Genomic DNA, 13197 nt, shown 5'->3' on the forward strand with positions numbered 1-13197 from the left:
TGAGGAAACCAAATTTATACTGTATAGTACTCTGGTTAGACTATACCACTCCTTCCAGAGCATCCAATTCTGGTCAATGAGAGTCAGGGGAGATAATAACAACAACTTTCATTGAAAACAGAAGAAACAGAAGCTGGAGTAGGCCATTTGGCCCTTTAAGCCTGCTCCGCCATTCAATATGATCATGGCTGATCTTATAGCTCAACTCCACCTTCCCTCACTGTCCCCAAATTCCCTTAATATCCCCTTAGCATCAAAAAAATCTATCAACCTCTGTCTTGAATATACTCAATAACTGAGCATCCTAGCTCTCTGGGGTAGAGAATTCCAAAGATTCACAACCCTCTGAGTGAAGAAATTTCTCTTCATCTCATTTCTAAATGACTGATGCCTTACTCTGAGACTATGAGCCATAGTTCTAGACTCCCAGGCCAGGTGAAACATCCTTCCCCCATCTACTCTGTCAAGCCCCTTAAGAATTTTATGTTTCAATAAGATCACCTCTCATTCTTGTAAATTCCAAGGAATATAGCCAAATTTCCTCAATCTCTGCTCATCAGGCAATCCCCTCATCGCAGGAATCTAGTGAACCTTTGTTGCACTCCCTCCAAGTCAAGTATATCCTTTCTGTCCAGGTGTCGCCTCACTAAGGCCCTATACAATTGTACTAAGACTTCTTCACTCTCATATTGAGGATAGTGCAGGAATATGGCATTTAGGTAGACCATCAGCCATAACCTAGAATGGCAGAGCCGGCTCGAAGGGCAGAATGGCCTACTCCTGCTCCTATGTTCTATTCCCTTTGTAATAAATACAACTTGCTTTCCTAATTGCTTGCTGTACCTGCATGTTAACTTTCCGTGATTCAAGTACAAGGACACCCAGGTCCCGCTGGATACCATTTCCCAGTTTCTCACCATTTGCTGCTTTTCAATTTTTCCTTTATGCCATGTTCTTGCCCACTCACTTAACCTGTCTATAGAAGAGAACCTCGATTCCCTGGGGGCAGGCACACCACGGGCCACTACCTGCCTGGCCCACACAGCGCTCTTCAATAATATCGCTAGAAGTGCCGCTATGCAAATGAATTTCTTCCACCTATACCCCTTTGAAGCCTCTCTGCATCCTCCTCACAGCTTAATTTCCCACCTACCTAATGTAGCAACTCAACAAGTCTCCTTCAACAGTACCTTCCAAACATGCGACCTCTACCATGCAGAAGGACAAGGGCAACAGATGCATGGGAACACCACCACCTGCAAGTTCCACTCCAAGTCTCACTATCACTGGGTCAAAATCCTAGAACTCCCTTCCTAACAGCACTGTAGGTGGACTGCAACGGTGCAGGGTGGCGGCTTACTACCACTTTCTCAAGGGCAATTAGGATGGGCAACAAATGCTGGCCTTGCCAGCGACGCTCACATACCATGAAAGAATAAAAGAAAATCCCAAGGGGTTTCACAGGAGCATTATTGAACAAAATTTGACACCAAACCACAAAGGAGACATTAGGACAGAGGACGAAAAGTTTGATCAGAAGTGTGGTATGAAAACCCCACATGCCAAATGGGAAATATTGACTGGAACTTTGCCTAAGACTTTTACTGGAAATTCTTAAAATAACATCTTTTAAAAATAGTAATCTGGCAGCCAAGATGGCCACAGCAATTTGCACATGAAACAGCAACAGAGTTGACCGGAGACAACATGACTGAGGCAACCTAGCCAGAACAATAGGGTGCACTCTGATTAAATTAACTGAGATGGCTTTCTCAACATGGTAATCAACAGCCATTGACACCCATTGACTTTGAAAGAGCCAATCCCCATCAATTGTGACTGAATAGCCTGAGGGGGGTAAAGCCTTGAATCTCAGAGAAAATTCCAGAAGAACCTCATTAAAACACAAAAAGGTGGTAATGTCATGTGACTGTTTGTGCAACTCAGGGGAGATTGCAAGTTGTGACTCAGAGAGCAAACAGTAACTATAAGCCATCAAGGGAGTAGCACCCCCTCTCTCTCTCCCTCTCTCTTGTACAGATCCAGAGAAGGCCTGGCTGTAGCTGGTAAAGCCAAGTCTACAGACCACCACAACCAACAAATAGGATACAAGGGTCAAAACCCCCTCCTCAGCCTGCACCGTGCACGTGATCCAGTGAGAATTTCAGGATTACAATTTCAATAAGGACTCTGGGACTGATGAACTATATTTAAATTCCATTTATTTCAGACTCTACTCCAACCACCCAACTCTATTTTCCCTCTGTAATCTATTTGTATGTGTATCTCTCGTGTGAATGTGGGCATGAATGCATTGCATATTTTAGTAATGTTAACGGGTTTAGAATGTTAAGGATAATAAACTTATATCCTTCTTGTTTAAACTCAAGAAAACCTGTCTGATTGGTTCATTTGCAATTACATAAGAGGAACAGGAGCAAGCGCTCACTGAGGTGGTAAGTTCAATCACTGTGTTAAAAAAGGATAAACCCTGTTGCGGTCAAATCAGAGAAGGAGCGAAAGGGGAGCCTGAGATCCCCTCCTCACCTGGTCGTAACAAGTGTGTCTTAAAAGGAGGAAAGAGAGGTAGAGAAGGAAAGAGATTTAGGAAGGGAATTCCATAACTTAGGGCCTCGGCAACTGAAGGCACAGTCTCCAATGGTGGAGCGATTAAAATCAAGGATACACAAGAGGCTAGAAGTGGAGGAGTGCAGAGATCTCAAGAGATATTCAAATCATGACCAATGTAGAAAATGTGTAGCTAAAACCAAAAAGATATTTAATTGTACTAATAGAACCATTCAGTACAAATCAAAAGAATTTTTTTTATCACTAAACAAGTCACTGGTCAAACCACATCTGGAGGACAGTGCCTAGTTTTGATCCCTTCATATGGTAGGTGATGTAGGGGCGGATTTTATTCCAGCGATGATGGACCCCACCCTGGCTCTCTTTTGGGCCCCCATTGCAATTTCACAGCGGACTCCCGCCTCCAGAGCTGCCAGCCAATCAGAAAGCTGCAGCGCCATCAGGTGTAGTGGCCACTGCCTCCATTGCAGGAGGCCTACAGAGGACAAGGTGTCAGAGACCCTGGGATGCAGCTAAGTGGGGTCGGGGTCACTGGGGCCAGTCAGGCAGACCCTGGTGAGGGGGTGGGGGTTTCTAGCTGTAGGGGCAGCCACAGCCATCAGTGGGGCAGGAGGGGGGGGCCCCTCTGGGATCCATGGATTGCCTCCAGAGGAGGGACAACCCCCGCCACCCCCCCCCCGCAATGAGCCTCCCAGGAGGCCGTCAGGTTTCACCTGGCAGTGCCTCCACACAGCAGCAGGCCTCTGTGACTTCAGTAAAATTGGAGCAGAGGCTGCAAGTTGCCCTTAAATGGCCATTAATTGGGCCTCAATTGACCTGGGGCAGGAAGGCCGCCCCCAGCCTTCCCTGCCCCGGACAAAATGGCATGGGGCCGGGACAACATTAAGCACACGGCCCGCGCCACTCCTTGCCATTTTGTGTGCCGCCGGCCTCCATTCCCGTCTCCAAAGGCAGGATAAAATCCTGTGCAAAGTGTCCTTGGAAAAAGTCCACAAGAGAGCTACAAGAATAATTCCAGGATTAAATAAACTCAGCTACTCAGATAGGCTCAAGGACCTTGGTAATTAGAGAAGTATAAACTTAGAGGTGACCCAATAGAGGTCCCCCACTAGAGATCCATAGTGTAATTAAAAGGCTGGAGAGCTGATAAATTATTCCAGTTTAACAGAATGGGAAGGACCCAGGAAGAGGAATTTGAACTAGAACTATGTACAAGCAGGGGTAGATGGATTGTTAGGTATATTTTCTTTTCCCAGATAGTAATAAGCCACTGGAATAACCGTTACATCTCTAACGTTTTCCAGTTCTGACGGAAGGTCATCAACCTGAAATGGTAACTCACTTTTTCTCTCCACAGATGCTGTCTCACCTCCTTAGTATTTCCAGCATTTTCTGTTTTTAATCACTGGAAAATGCATTGCTGGTTTGAGTGCTAAGTCACTGCATGCCTTCAAGAGGAAGCGGGACCAGCAATCTCATCTTGTAGAAGGTAAGTGTTTTTGTAGATAGGATTTGGCCCATGTGATTTGAAGGAAATAAACTTGCAGGGCTACAGGGAGTGGGACTGACTGGATAGCTCTGTGGAGAGCCGGCATGGACTTAATGGGCCAAATGGCCTCCTTCTGTGCCGTAAATAAATGACTATTTCCTGGACGGGTTTTGATCACCCAATGAGGTCAAGGAGGAATTTGCCAGAGTATATCCTTTCCCCTACTGGCCCTGGGCTTTTTTGCCTCTCTTAGCAGATTACACAGCTGGGACAGCAGGGTTAAAGGATATGTCTCAACATGATGCTCCAGCCACCATGGTGAATGGCAGGATTGATAGACCAGCTATTTTTTCTGTCAATTTCATTTGCTTGTAAGTCGTGCTTGCAGTGCAGAGAAGAATCTCAATAAATTGATCCCTACTGTCAAAGGACTGCATTCTAAGAAAAGCCAGCAGAAACCTGAGCTTTCAGCCTTCAAAGGAGGCAACCGAAAGGTAACTTAATGAAGATATGCAAGATATTAAATAAATGGTATAGAAAAGCGAAATCCAACTACTTCAAATTAAATCATAACTGTAGAATAAAGTGGTTCATATTAACAAAAGGTAAACACAAACAGGAGCCAATATAAGGCATGGGATTCCAAACACAATCCAAGCTAGACATCCGGTCACAAATATACAACAAAATACTCAGATTTCCAAAGGAAAAAAAACACAGTGCTCCTCTTTGCATTGTTTTTCTTGGGCAGCTTCTCTCTATAGCAGCCAAAAGCAGCAGTCTGCAGCATTCACATTTGTCACTGGGCACTGCTGCCTCTGGAACTGGCAATGAAAACCACTTCAAATGGGTTTTGGCATCAGTGGAAGCAGCAGGATAATCTTATTAGCCCGAATTTTGCTGTCAGTAGCAAAACAATGGTTTTCTGGCCACTGAATTTGAAGAAAGCTGCCCACAAAGATCTAGCAATCTTTGTGGGGCAAATTTCACCTTTCCTGACATTAATTTTAATGTGACACTAAGTCAAGCGGATCTCCAGGCGTCCAACAACAATGATATTGTCAAGCAGAGTAAGCAGCCCATCACATTGAAAAATTCCCACACATAACAAACCAGGAAGTAAACCAGGAAAATGTCCTGATTATCCTTCCTTTTATAAATTTTGCAGAGACTGAAAGAGAGGTTAGGACATACACAATAGAAGCTGACATATCAATAAGAAATGTTTTAAAAAATATTAAAACTATGGAATATTTATAATGGAAAGATTTGACACAGAAACAGAAAATGAGTTTTTCAGAGACAGAGAGGTTGTTCAGTATTAGTTATGACTTAGTATGCTGTCAAAAACCCAGTTACACCTCGCTAACAATACGTAACTTTTTCAGGGGTTTTCAACAGTGATATTACAGTGTAAAAGGAGAAGTTCTTATTAGCTTAGCAATTTCTAAATATTGCCATCTGTGGGGACTTCAAAGCACTCCATTGAGAAGCATAAGAACATAGAAACAGGAACTGGAATAGACCACACGGCCCATCGAGCCTGGTCTGCCGTTCAATACAATCAAGCATAGAAACAGTGAGAGCAACTTCTGGCTTTCCACGTTTAACTGTGCAAGTACAGACTCCAGAAGTCAGTTTCAGAGAAGTAATAACAGTGAATGCTGACTGAATTGCTGTTATTAAGACCACAAAATCCAGGCCATGATCTAGGGACGGGCAATAAATGCTGACCTTGCCACTTCTTCTTCTTTGGCCTCCTTGTCTCGAGAGACAATGGGTAAGCGCCTGCAGGTGGTCAGTGGTTTGTGAAGCAGCGCCTGGAGTGGCTATAAAGGCCAATTCTAGAGTGACAGACTCTTCCACAGGTGCTGCAGTTAAAATTGGTTGTCGGGGCTATTACACAGTTGGTTCTCCCTTGCGCTTCTGTCTTTTTTCCTGCCAACTACTAAGTCTCTTCGACTCGTCACTCTTTAGCCCCGCCTTTATGGTTGTCCGCCAGCTCTGGCGATCACTGGCAACTGACTCCCACGACTTGTGATCAATGTCACAGGACTTCATGTCGCGTTTGCAGACGTTTTTAAAGCGGAGACATGGCTGGCCGGTGGGTCTGATACCAGTGACGAGCTCGCTGTACAATGTGTCCTTAGGGATCCTGCCATCTTCCATGTGGCTCACATGGCCAAGCCATCTCAAGCACCACTGGCTCAGTACGGTGTATATGCTGGGGATGTTGGCCGCCTCAAGGACTTCTGCGTTGGAGATACGCTCCTGCCAACTGATGCCAAGGATTCTTCAGAGGCAGTGAAGATGGAATGAATTGAGACGTCGCTCTTGGCTGACATACATTGTCCAGGCCTCACTGCTGTAGAGCAAGGTACTGAGGACACAGACTTGATACACTCGGACTTTTGTGTTCCGTGTCAGTGCGCCATTTTCCCACACTCTCTTGGCCAGTCTGGATATAGCAGCGGACGCCTTTCCCATGCGCTTCCCATGACCTCGCCAGCAACGGCTAATATGCATAACAATGCTGCCCTTAAAGAGGAACTGCCACTTGGCTAATTTGCAAAACATTCTCTTGGCATTTCTTCGCAGATGAAGATTTTAGGAAGGTTGTACTCATCTGTTGTACTGCACAGTGGCGCAGTGGTTAGCACTGCAGCCTCACAGCTCCAGCGACCCGGGTTCAATTCTGGGTACTGCCTGTGTGGAGTTTGCAAGTTCTCCCTGTGTCTGCGTGGGTTTCCTCCGGGTGCTCCGGTTTCCTCCCACAGCCAAAAGACTTCCAGGTTGATAGGTTAATTGGCCATTATAAATTGCCCCTAGTATAGGTAGGTGGTAGGGAAATATAGGGACAGGTGGGGATGTGGTAGGAATATGGGATTAGTGTAAGATTAGTATAAATGGGTGGTTGATGGTCGGCACAGACTCGGTGGGCCGAAGGGCCTGTTTCAGTGCTGTATCTCTAAATAAATAAATAAATAGATTGCAGGCCCGCTGGTGGCTAGTCAGGCCTACCCGTGACCGGCAGATCCTCCCACTGCGGGTACAAGTGAAGGTGTAGTCGCTGCTTGGGGCAAATGAATCTATCCTTCTCCTCCTTTTCTCTTTCATGCTAGTTCTTCGTTCAGACTCAAAGGTGTCAGTAGCCCTCCTGATGTAGCATCACCAGACATCACGATCTATGGCCTGCGATTCGCACTGGCAATGGTCGATGTGGCACACAGAGAGGGACTTCTTCAGGGAGTCCTTGAAACGTTTGCAGGGGGTCCCTCAGTTCCTTTTACCTGTGATCAGCTCCCCAAACAACACGATCTTGGGCAGGTGACTGTCATTCATCCAGGCGTGACCTGCTCAACACAGTTGGCTTTGCAGGAGGATGGCCTCGTGCTGGCGATGTTGGCTGTTTACAGGACTTCAATGTTTGTGATGTGGTCCTGCCAGCGGATCTTGAGGATACTGTGGAAACAGCGCTGATGGAGCGCTCTAGAAGACGTACATGACGGCGGTATAGGACCCATGACTCAGCACCATACAGAAGGGTGGCGAGGACTATGGCTTTGTCCACTTTAAGTTTGGACTGTGCTCTGAGGCTGTGGTTGCTCCACACTCATTTGTAGTCTGCCGAATGTATTGTTTAATTTTGAGAGCCTACTGTCCAGTTCCTTGTCTATGGTGGCATCAAATGAGATGATGCTCCCCAAATAAGTAACTTGCTTGACGGCATTCAGCTCAGTTCCTTCGATGACAATGCTTGGTGGTTCATATTATTCTTGGGGTGCAGGCTGATACAGGACTGATTTTTATTCCGAACAGTTGTGCCACCTCGGGAAAACATGTTGTTATATGTTGCAGGTCTGAATGACTGTGGGGCAGGAGAGCACAGTCATCGGCGAAAAGTTTTTCTTGTGTCTTTGTGTGAGCCTGAAGACGCCTGATGTTTAGTTTAGTTTAGAGATACAGCACTGAAACAGGCCCTTCGGCCCACCGAGTCTGTGCCGACCATCAACCACCCATTTATACTAACCCTACACTAATTCCAAATTCCTACCACACCCCCACCTGTCCCTATATTTCCCTACCACCTACCTATACTAGGGGCAATTTATAATGGCCAATTTACCTATCAACCTGCAAGTCTTTGGCATGTGGGAGGAAACCAGAGCACCCGGAGGAAACCCACGCAGACACAGGGAGAACTTGCAAACTCCACACAGGCAGTACCCAGAATTGAACCCGGGTCGCTGGAGCTGTGAGGCTGCGGTGCTAACCACTGCGCCACCCTACAGGTTGAAAAGGCCTCCATCAGTCCAGAAGTGTATGTAAACTCCTTCCTTAAGGTCTTTCGTTGCTTGCTGCAGCATCATGCTGAAAAAGATGGAGAATATGGTCGGGGCCAGCACACATCCCTGCTTCACACCATTGGAGATTCGGAAGGAACTCAAGAGGTCACTGTTTTGTTTGACTTGTTCATACTGATTTTCATGAAACCGCTTCACCATAGCCAGGAACCTGGGTGGGCATCCAAGTTTTTCAAGGATTTTCCGAAGTCCATCTCTGCTCACAGTGTTGAATGCCTTGGTGAGGTCTACGAAAGTGACATACAGGCCTTTGTTCTGCTCACGACACTTTTCTTGTAATTGCCTAAGTGCAAATACCATGTCTGTGGTGTCTCTGGTTGCTCTGAAACCACTCTGGCTCTCTGGGAGGCTTTCTTCCACAATGGAAGGCACAAGCCTGTTCAGAAGTATTCTAGCCAGGATCTTCCCAGCAATAGAAAGGAGGGTGATCCCACGGTAGTTGGAGCAGTCTGGTTTTTCTCCATTGTTTTTGTACAGGTGATGATAACGGCATCACTAAGATCCCGTTGAATCCTACCCTGTTCCCAGCAGGCTGTGAAAAACTCATGGAGCTTGGTGCATAAGGCAGGGCCACCATGCTTCAAGTCTTTGGGTGGAATTCCATCAGCTCCAGGAGCTTTGTTGTTCTTCATCTGGTTGATGGCGATCACAGTTTCCTCCAGAGTTGGGCACTCATCCCGTTCTTCTTTGACGGGTTGTTGTTGGATGCGATTGATGGCAGTATCATGTACTGTGCACTTTACACTGAAGAAAGTTTCAAAGTGCTCTGAGCTACGATCCAGGACTGAGTCCCTGTCGGTGTGTAGGGTCTTGCCATCGGCGTTCCTCAAAGGGTTTTGGGTTTGATGTGCTGGTCAATAGAGAGAATTTAGTGCTTCACAGAAACTTCTTATATCACCAGCATACAATTGAGTTCTTTCCTCCAGTGAGGCGGAAGTTTGCAAACCCCTTGAACACGCGCGAGCCCCTGAATGAGCGTCACACGACAGCGTGGCCCCGCTTGTGAGGCGGCTGCGGATCCCAGGGGTGGGGGAGGCCCCATCACTCAGATCCGACCCCGGCCCCAATTCTCTCACCGTCTTAAATTTGTGACAATATCACTGCATTATTCATTGCTTCTGCACAGAACTTTTTCAGCTTTAATAGAAAACAAAGCTGATTAATGTTCATACTCTTGAAAGAGGGTAAATATTTTAAGCATGACGCCACCTGAAGATGCTAAATGAAACTTCCAGCAGTTTGCCCAGGATGGAGCAGAGTACAGTTTAAACAGAACAAACCCCAAATTTATAACAGGGCAAAACTACGCTCCTTAACTGGAGGACACTGCTTTGATAGGACCTTCCTGTTTAAAAAAACAAGTAACATTGTAATTTCGCATTAACATCACTCCTGCGCACTGGTGTGAAAAGCTGCCTGAATGGAGCTGTCACCAGTAAGGCGGATGTTTGCAAACCCCTTGAACACGCGCGAGCCCCTGAATGAGCATCACGTGACAGAATGGCCCCGCTTGATTGACAGTGAAGGCGTCTGCGGATCCCGGGGGTGGGGGAGGCCACGTCACTCAGACCCGACCCCGGCCCCGATTTCTCACCTTCCTGCCGCTTGCTGTGGAGACCCGCTGCTGAGAACTGGGCGCAGGGAACTGAAACGGAGTGTTCGACATTTCCGACCCTTTCAGCAGCACCTTCGGATGTACTAAAGCGGTGGGAGGAAGCCCCCCTGGGTTTGGCGTCCAAGCAGCCCCAGCTGGTCAGCCGAGTCCCCGCTCACTCCAGCGCGGGGCCGGCGCTCAAAGCTCTGCTAGGCCCAGGGATCACTGAGCATGCGTCTCGGAGAATGGCATTATGGGGGTTGTCGTTTTCCACACACACTCTTCGAATGGTTCCAGCACAGGGGGGTTGGCATCTTTCTATCTTCGAAGGATGGTGGACACGTAGCAAACAATCCATTTAGCTGGAGTGTCTTCTCCTGGTGCATCTTTGCTGATGACTGCGAAGGCCAATCCTTGAGAGGCAGAAACAAAAACAAGAAATGCTGGAATGACTCAGCAGGTCTGGCAGCATCTGTGCGGTTCTGCCGCTAGTGCTGCACGTGAAACTGCCAAGTGAGACTGAAATAAAAGCAGCAAGTGCTGGAAATACTCAGCAGGTCAGGCAGCATCGGTGTAGAGAGAAACAGAGTTAACATTTCAGGTCAGGTCTGTGACCTTTCATCAGAACTGGCTAAGTGTAGAAATGTAAGAGGCTTTGCACAAGTGAAAAGTGGGGGAAGAAGAACAAAAGGGAAGTGTGTGGTAGAGCAGAGGGCAGGAGAGATTAAATGACGAAGATGTCACGCAACCAAGGCAAAGAGAGTGCTAATAGATATATTAAAAGGCAAAGCATTAGTCCAGAGAGAATGTTAATGGCAGAAAATTGAAAAGCTGTGTTCAAAAGCAAAAACATGAAAAACAAGTTTAAAACTGGCACATGGTTAAAAAATAAAATAAAAAGCGCAGGCATGCTCTGAAATTGTTGAACCTCAGTGTTGAGTCCAGAAGGCTGTAAAGTGCCTAATCGGAAGATGAAGTGCTATTTCTTGAGCTTGCGTTGAGGTTGACTGGAACAATGCAGCAGGTCAAGGATAGAAATGTTGGCATGAGAGCAGGGTGGTAATTTAAAATGACAAGCAACCGGAAGCTCAGGGTCATACTTGCCCACAGAGATGAGGAGAAATTTTTTCTCTTAGAGGGTTGTGAGTCTCTGGAACTCTCTTCCTCAAAAGGCGGTGGAAGCAGAGTCTTTGAATATGTTTAAGGCAGAGGTAGATAGATTCTTGATAAGCAAGGGGGTGAAAGGTTATCGGGGGTAGGTGGTAATGTGGGGAAATAAGTTCAGCCATGATGGTGGACCAAGGTGTCACAGAGGGAACGATCCCTTTGGAATGCTGACAAAGGAAGGGAAGATATGTTTGGTGGTGGCATCAAGCTGGAGGTGGCGAAAATGGCAGAGGCTGGTGGGGTGGAAAGTGAGGCCAATGGGAACCCTGTCAGAGTTCTGGGAGGGAGGGGAAGGGGTGAGGGCAGAAGTGTGGGAGATGAGTCGGATACAGTTGAGGGTCATGTCAACCACAGTTGGGGGCGGGTGGCGCGGTAAAGGTCTGCTTAGGTCAGGAAAAAGAACCCAACCGAACCACAGCGGGCCAGAGCCCGACCCAGCCCGAGTACCTCCAATTTTTTCCCATCCCCGACCTGACCATCCCTTTACATACCTTCCTGACACCGCACCTGCAGGAGCTGCAGCACATGCGTGATGAAGTCATAGTGACGTCACTCGCTCACTGCGCAGACTCGGTTTCGTCCGGGACTCAGAGCTCAGAGAGGTTTTTTAGTATCAATACTTACCAGCAGGGCACTTACCGTGTGTGTCCAGACCTGGCCCAACCTGGGGACTTGGCCCATCCCGACCCGAGCCTGAAAGCCAGACCAGGAATAGGGGCCTGACCCGACCCGAACCCGACACATGTCATTGGGTCCCGTCGGGTTCATGTCGGGTAGCAGGCCTTTAGGAATTTTCAAATCCTCTCAGGCCACAGGAGAGGTACCAGAAGATTGGAGGACAGCGAATGTGGTGCCATTATTCAAGAAGGGTAGCAGGGTAAACCAGATAATTACAGGCCGGAGAGTCTAACATCAGTGGTAGGGAAAGTATTGGCAAAAATTCTGAGGGACAGGATTAATCTCCACTTGGAGAGACAGGGATAGTCAGTATGGCTTTGTCAGGGGGAGATCATGTCTAACTAACTTGTTTGAATTTTTCGAGTCGATGAAATGTGTAGATGAGGGTAAAACAGTTGATGTCGTCTACTTGGACTTCAGTAAGGCTTTTGATAAGGTCCTGCATGAGAGATTGGTTAAGAAGGTAAGAGCCCATGGGATCCAGGACAATTTGGCAAAATAGATCCAAAATTGGCTTAGTGGCAGGAGGCAGAGGGTGATGGTCGAGGGTTGTTTTTGCAAGTGGAAGCCTGTGACCAGTGGTGTACCACAGGGATCAGTGCTGGAACCCTTGCTGTTTGTAGTGTACATTAATGATTTAGACGTGAATATAGGAGGTATAATAAGTAAGTTTGCAGATGACACGAAAATTGGTGGTGTCGTAAATAGTGAGGAGGAAAGCCTTAGATTACAGGCCGATAGATATGGGCTGGTAAGATGGGCAGAGCAGTGGCAAATGGAATTTAATCCTGAGAAGTGTGAGGTAATGCATTTTGGGAGGACTAACAAGGCAAGGGAATATACAATGGATGGTAAGACCAGAGGGTCAGAGGGACCTTGGTGTACCTGTCCATGGATTACTGAAGGCGGCAGCACAGGTTGATAAGGTGGTTAGGAAGGCATATGGGATACTTGCCTTTATCAGCCAAGGCATAGAATATAAGAGCCGGGAGGTTATGTTGGAGCTGTATAAAACGCTAGTTAGGCCACAGCTGAAGAACTGTGTACAGTTCTGGGTCCTATAGGAATGATGTGATTGTACTGGAGAGGGTGCAGAGGAGATTCACCAGGGTGTTGCCTGGGCTGGAGCATTTCAGCTATGAAGAGAGACTGAAAAGGCTAAGGTTGTTTTCCTTAGAACAGAGAAGGCTGAGGGGGGACCTGATTGAAGTATACAAAATTATGAGGGGCATTGATAGGTTAGATAGGAAGAAACTTTTTCCTTTAGCGGAGGAGTCAGTAACCAGGGGACATAGATTTAAGGTAAGGGGCAGGAG

General features: G+C 47.0%; 1 protein-coding gene across 1 annotated transcript in view; it reads right to left on the reverse strand.

The window, feature by feature from the left end:
- Positions 1-10425, reverse strand: part of cyb5r4 (cytochrome b5 reductase 4) — a 143217-nt gene extending 132792 nt beyond the window's left edge. Inside the window, exon 1 of the mRNA XM_068026874.1 lies at positions 10037-10425. Coding sequence (XP_067882975.1) covers positions 10037-10108 — 72 coding nt within the window. The 5' untranslated portion in view covers positions 10109-10425. The remainder of the gene's footprint in view (positions 1-10036) is intronic.
- Positions 10426-13197: the final 2772 nt, after the last annotated feature.

This window comes from Heterodontus francisci, chromosome 3 (assembly GCF_036365525.1).
Source record: "Heterodontus francisci isolate sHetFra1 chromosome 3, sHetFra1.hap1, whole genome shotgun sequence".
In the NCBI taxonomy this organism is placed as follows: Eukaryota; Metazoa; Chordata; class Chondrichthyes; order Heterodontiformes; family Heterodontidae; genus Heterodontus; species Heterodontus francisci.